This window comes from Notothenia coriiceps, unplaced genomic scaffold (genome assembly GCF_000735185.1).
Source record: "Notothenia coriiceps isolate Sejong01 unplaced genomic scaffold, NC01 NC01_scaffold00004875, whole genome shotgun sequence".
In the NCBI taxonomy this organism is placed as follows: domain Eukaryota; kingdom Metazoa; phylum Chordata; class Actinopteri; order Perciformes; family Nototheniidae; genus Notothenia; species Notothenia coriiceps.
In genome coordinates this window covers 110,785-117,707 of record NW_011337576.1, presented here as the reverse complement: position 1 = coordinate 117,707, position 6,923 = coordinate 110,785, and the positions used below count along the sequence as shown (strand labels likewise).

The 6,923-nt window shown below is 43.8% G+C and overlaps 1 protein-coding gene across 1 annotated transcript in view; it reads left to right on the top strand.

The window, feature by feature from the left end:
• rprd2a (regulation of nuclear pre-mRNA domain containing 2a) overlaps positions 1-6,380 on the top strand; it is a 16,682-nt gene extending 10,302 nt beyond the window's left edge. The window contains exons 9-13 of the mRNA XM_010767898.1: positions 5-238; positions 720-902; positions 1,021-3,059; positions 5,713-5,883; positions 5,993-6,380. Of these exons, the coding sequence (XP_010766200.1) occupies positions 5-238; positions 720-902; positions 1,021-2,828 (2,225 nt within the window). The 3' untranslated portion in view covers positions 2,829-3,059; positions 5,713-5,883; positions 5,993-6,380. The remainder of the gene's footprint in view (positions 1-4; positions 239-719; positions 903-1,020; positions 3,060-5,712; positions 5,884-5,992) is intronic.
• The last annotated feature ends 543 nt before the right edge of the window (positions 6,381-6,923 follow it).

The window sequence follows — 6,923 nt, the reverse complement described above, 5'->3', positions numbered from 1 at the left end:
GCAGTTACTCCTCCAGCAGTTACTCCTCCAGCAGTTACTCCTCCAGCAGTTACTCCTCCTCCAGTTACTCCTCCTGTAACAGCTCCTCCTGCAGCAGCTCCTCCTGCAGCAGCTCCTCCTGTAACAGCTCCTCCTGTACCAGCGGCTCCTGTAGTGCCTCGTGCAGCAGTGGAAAGTGTGGACCTGGGTAAAATTGGCTCCATCCTCAACAGTTTGAATGCAGTCATGAAGAACACAGGTGAGTGCTGGTGGCTACTGAAACACTATTTGAAAACTGTAAAAGAAAAGTAAAATGGTGATCAAATGTAACACAAAGTAAAGATGCAATGATTGATTGGCCACCTTTCCAAAGCGATTGTCACCAGTCTGGTGACATAATACTGGTAATGCTACATACACACAATGTCGTCAGTGTGGGAGTTCTTCAGTGTGAGTGAAGAAGAAATAAAGCTTGCACTTTGTTACTCCTGCAAGTCCATAATAAGTCATTGTGGAACAACATGAACACAGCTGGCCACAAGTCAGCATCAGCTGCTATACGTAGTGAAAAGTGAAGGAAATGGAACAAAATTGTAATAAATGCATCTCTAAGACATAGTATGGTGTGGTGTATGTATCAAATATTTTCTTTCTTTATTAAAAATATGTTACCAAAATCCTATTGTTATATTTAAGGGCTTTCGTGGTTAAAACACCTGGTACCCCTCTCTGTGTTATAGGACCATTAGTGGAGAGTCCTCCTGCAGGCTCCCCTGCTGCCTCCTCATTGAAGAGTCCACCAGCGGCCCCTGTGGCCCCTCATGAAGCCAGCTCTCTGGTGAACCTCCTCTCTAAGGTGGACATGAGTTCTGCAGACATCCTGGGCGCTCTCTCCAAAGTCCAGGGTAGAGGCAGCCTCGGGGGTGAGAAAAAGGAGTCCTTGTTTTGTCTGAAAATAAAAACATTTTTTATTTGATATCACACATTCAAAGAGGTATGTTTGCTTAAAGGGCATTTCTGTATTCTTCTCTCTTCACTCAGGTATCTCTTCTCTTCTGAGCAGCCCAAATGTTTCCTCAGTCTCGTCCAGTATAGGAAAAATCCCTCCGTTATCCACATCCGCGTCAGCAGCACCCTCTCAGAGCCCGTCTCTCCCGCCTGTTGCACCTGTGCCTTCTTCACACAGCGCCACTGAAAGGCTGAGTCTGAGTTCCCAAGCCCCGCCCAAGACTTCAAATGCAGCATCTGCTCTGGTCCAGGCTCTCCATCGGGACATGGATCTGACTACAGAGAAATCACCGGCCTTGTCCTCGGATAGCTTAGAGTCTAAAATCCACAGCTTCCTGCAGGGGAACCCGGCTTTCAATGCGTTTGGCATTAGTCTTCCCACAAAGCCTGTGGCAGCAGCGGACAACCTCAGCCCCGTAACTGGGACAGACAACCAGGGCGGGACCCCAGTGCGGGATGAGGGCGGCAGCACCCCAACTCAAGATGAAATAATGGACGAGCCTGTGGTGGTCCCGTTCACCTCCAAGACAAATCAGTCATCGATTGGAGATACGGTTACCATGGCTCCTGTAGCATACCAGAACAGCAGTCAGCACAACAATCCCCCACAGCAGGCCCGCCTGCAGCCCGGGGGGGGCCCTCAGAACGGGCAGGCATACCAGCCGTACCCTTACGGCCAACACAACGTTTCGGAGCATGGCATGGCCGCCCCTGGTGCTCACTACCAGCAGATGTCTGCACAAACAGGAGGGCCGGGGCCTGGAGTAAGACCCCCAGGTGGTGCCGGTAGCACACAGACAATGAAAGGCTTTCAGGGGGGGAGTGAAAGCGGTTGGTATGGGGACAGTTACCAAGGGGGGAACTCCCAGCAACCCAGAGGCTACAATGTGACGGGGCCTGGAGAACACAATTCCTCTGGACTTTATCCATACCAAACAGAGACATTTCGGGAACCTCAACAGTTGGCCCCCCAGCAGGACGCCGCCACGGCCCCTGTTTACTTCAGAGGTACCCTCCCTCCTGTCCCAAAGCTCCCTCCCCCTCCTCAAGTTTTAGACGCCCCTCCTTCTGGGAACAGCAGTATGATGATGCCACCAGAGCAGCAGCACCCGGGGCCCGGCGCTGGGATGGGGAAGGCGATCGGGCCCCGAGGTGACAGTGTCATCAGCGGGATGATCGTCCACGACCATCAACACAAATCCATGTTCCATCCTGATGATTCGCCCTATGAACTCGACAGACCGCATCATCCTCACCCTGAAGACTTCCATCCTCACCCTGAAGACTTCCATCCTCACCCTGAAGACTTCCATCCTCACCCTGAAGACTTCCATCCTCACCTAGACAGACCCCTTCCTTCTCACCCGGAAGATTTCCCCCCTCACCCAGACGACCTGGGTTACCAAGATGACCCCCGCCATCATGATCACTATGATGCCCATTTCTTTCAAGAAGACAATTTCCCCCACCCAGAAGATCCTTATCACAGGCCAGGTAACCCTCCGCAGCACTACCCCAGAGTTCGAGGGCCCCCCGCTCCCCCTCTCTCGGCCTCAGAGGACCCTTACTACCAGGGCCACAACCCCCGTCCTCCGCACTTCGCTCCCAGGAGACCACTTCCACCACATCATCATGAAATTCGTCATCCTGGACCACGGCCTCCACATCGGCTTCCTCACCCAGCACACCACCCACACCCCGGAGGACCCCCACATGCAGCATTTCCTCGGTTCCAGGGCCCCGGTCCAAGGTTAAGAGGCAAACGACCTGGTCCAAGAGGAGGTGGACATCCTGGTCCAATGTTCCCCCCGAAAAGACCCTTTCAACCCCCACGTTACTGAGTGGGCATGAAGCTCTGAGCTCTTAAATCACTGGATGTCATGAAGGCAGGGTCAGAGTTCCACACCTGTGAAAATCTAGGTGGATGAAAGAGCAGAGGTGGTCACCAGGAATGAATTCAGCTGATACCAGAAGAGGGGCGAAGAATAAAGCAGGAGAACAAGAGACACCAGGAGGCTCTGAGGGGGCTGCTGAGCGGAAGAGTGAAGACAGAAGATGAAAGAAAATAAGAGGTGGATATATATATATATATATAATTCACTTTTTGTGTGAAGCATTGTATTAAATATGGATTAGAGCGTCATTTGAGTGTGTGCATGGTATGCGTGTGTGCATTCGCTCAAGTGTAGGTTAACTCGTACCGGACGTTGAACTCGATGATAGTTATTTTTGCTAAAAGAGAAACAAAAGAATGTAGTTGGTGCAATGTTTCTGCTGTTATATCGTTTTTTCAGTGAGCAGTTTTGACCGCTTCTCTTCAAATCAGCAGTTTCAAGTAGCTTTTGGTAAAAACTCAATTTAAATTAAATCCCTTTGGGTCTGAAATATGTTATAAAATTTATGTTCCTTCTACGATTCTCGTTCGCATATTTTAGGCAAAACATTTTTGCATTGTTTCTACACCGAATGTTATATATTTGTGAAGCGATGCTTTCTCCACCTGTGCGTGAGATACCTGCGGCGATAGTTTTAGGTTTCGGAGAGCGGCACACGTCTACTCAAAGGAGGAGAGAGCTGTGAGTTTCTTTCTGCCTTCAACTCCGACGCAGAAGTGCATTTTTGGAGGGGATGAAGAAAATCGTCTTCAGTTTCGTTTTACTTGTACTGACTAATAAAAATCTGAGTTTGAAAAATGTGTGTTGTTTTTATCCTTTGATCCTTAGACTGTTGCACCACTGCCCCTACCTATTAGTCATCGTCTGTACGCAGCATCGGAGTGCGTCAGTGCTTTTTGTAGAATTACTCATTACTATTTTGATACTCATGGGGAATAAGATTATAGGGAAGGGTTTGATCCATTGTTAGTTTTCTATTAGGTCTTAAAAAGTGCTGTTACCATGCAATATTATTCCAGAGAGGTAAAAGTAATCATTCAAGGACTACAAATCTGCCTAACTTGCGTACATTAACTGCATCCAAATGGTAACACGTCGATCATAAGGCATTTCCTTCAAATGCTGCCATTTTGTAAAGAAAAGTTAACATTACCATAGGTTGAAAAAAAGGTCTGCTCTAGTTAAATAATTCAATATTATTTAAAAAAAAAAACTTTAAATATTGTCCACACCGAGGTTACTTTAACCTGTGTGAACTTTTCTGTTTGGTTAGTCGGGCCACAGATAACTTGACCGACCATAAAAGACAGTTACTTAGTGTGGTCAGTTACAGGTGAAAGAGAAGTCTCATGTTGCATTCGTAGTATTTTCTCCACAAAGTTTGCTTTTAGTAATACAATCTAACATTTAGATTAGTGGATGATTAGGGAAATTTACCTAAGACTGTTGTTTTCAGTGGACTCTATTAAGCTTAACTTATTCTCCACTGATTACTGGGCTTATACATTGATTCTGTTATTTCTTATATCTGTTATTCTTAAACCATGTTGCGTTTTGATATTTTCAATTGTACTTTTATCTTTGAAAATATGAATCTGCTTTTCTAGTGGGAACTCAACCAAATCTGATAACATGAGGTGTAACTGCCTCTATTGAGTCTTAAAGCTTTCTATTTGGTTTGAAATCCTTCCCCCTATCTGCCCTGGGGGTGTAATGGACACATCTCCAGTCGAGGCTTCATTTTTTCCCTTCTGGAACACGTGTTTGTTTCCCTCAGTGCACAGTAGAGGGCTTTCTGTTTCTGCCTCTTTAAGGTAACCCTTCAGTGGGAGAAGTTTGCAAGCCAAAGTGATAATCAGTAAGATGGATTAGGCAATTACCTAACAGGCATTAAAGTCCTACTTGGTTAATTAATTTGCAAAAATAATCAAATGTTAATTGGATATTTTGGACTTGAACACCTTACTTCGTTGTTGGATAATTAATCACTCGCTTAATTGATGCTCTTAGAATAAATCAATTCGTATGACATTTATCAAAATAGAATTGTTAGACTATCCAAGCTCTTTTAACTGCTTAGTCACGATTTAAGAAAAATAAATCACATATGTTACATTTTATATTACCGAATTATCTGAATTTCGATGTGTTGAAAAAGAAATGGTTAACTCGTAGACTCAAACGAGACGCGGAAGTTTCACTTTTCAACGTTAATTACTCTCACTACGTGATTCATTATTTTGGGTGAGATTGACCTTTATTAGGACCTGCTCTCCAATCATTATAGCCTTTGTTCACGGAAATTAGGATCGATTTTTTACAAAACACTCGTGCAACTGTGCAGCACACGGTGAAACAATTATAAAAAACGAACTAAAAGCTGATTTGAACACATTTTTTGATTTTGTGCGGTATAAAGTAGTGCGGATTTATTTTACAGAAACTATTATTACGAGGCAGGAGTCGGGACGAAGTAATCAGTCATATAAGAAAACGTGACTGATAATAAATAGTGCTGTAAATGTGGGTGAACCGTCGCCAGATGTCAGTAGACCTTTCCAGGATCACTTTCACTTTATCAGCCTGCTTCGTGAGACGAATGGCAGCCATTGTAAAAAAAAAAATCTAGATGTTTTTATACTTTTTCACTGAGATTGATGATATCGTTTATTGTTCTCCACGTGCTGAAATATGCCATGATAATTCAGATGTGTGTTTAATAATGTATCCTGAAATGGAAATAATGTTTACTTCCTTAGACAAATCTAATTTCCCTTGATTTCTAACCTATTCCTTTTCCTTCCCTCCCTCCTGCTGTCGTCCCCCTCAGGGATCCAGAGCCACACTTTGATGTGTCTGATGTGATGGGAACCTTATCCACATGTTAACTGATGATGAAGAGGAGGAGGGGGTTTGATGTTGTGGTGGCTCTCCTCTTTGAATCCTGCACAGCTCCTGGCTCTTCTGTTCTATCATGAATGCTGTGCAGCATGTGAGAGATGTGAGTGAGCCTCCAGTTTAATACATCAGACACTGGCAGGAAATCAAATCAATACAAAGGTGAGGGGAAATAAAATGTTGAAATTGTCTCTGTTTTTCTTTGTGTTCAGGGGGAATCTCAGGAGAGCTGGGAGGATGAACAGAGAGGCCCATTCGGGTAAGTACATTCAGAGTTATTGGATACTTCTTAAACTATATATTGTGTCGCTCATACACACAATTACATCTCAATGAGTTCCACAACATCAAGGGATTTATACACCTGCAATATGTAGAAATTGTCATTTAATGCACATTGTTATGAAATAAAGATCTATTGTTCCTTCTATAAAATAAAACAAGTTTGTGTTGTCTGTTTATTCTCACAATTAGCAGCTGTTTTATGTCCTTTCAGAACCATTTCTCTCAAAATGTTGAAAAAGCAAAAAAACATTTTGCGGGACATTTTTGGAATGAGATAATTCATTTGTTTGAAGTATTTCCTTTGAAAAGGTTTAGTCCTGTAATGTGCCTTACTCTTTTGTTTCAAAATACAGGTTGAAGAACTACCTTGCTGCACTAACACTTTTTCTATTTAACAAGTAGGCTACAAGTTTTTAGGACACCAAAAAAGTAATGGATGCTGTGTTAGAGATTGAACTGCCCAACACAATAAAGATAAGCTGCACCTCAACCAGTAAACACAACATGCTACCAACACATTATCTATATATTACTTATATATTACTCACCAATTCCACAGCACGAAAGGCCACTTAATAAAAATCCCATAATAAACAATCTTTTGCCATGTCTTCTACCTAGTGCAACATATTCACGACCACTGTCCTCGCTTGTGTTTGCAGCTTGTCACCAGATGTCGTTGTTGGTTACACTCTGAAAAAAATGACATCCATTGTGAAAGTGACACTAAAACTCATTCAAATGTTCTCGTGGCGCAGCTTTCCTATATAAACATTAATTCATTTTCGGTTGGCTGCCCGAACGGTAGGCTTATATTGGGGTTGAAGGGCAGAAGACAGGATTTAGTGACTGATGGCA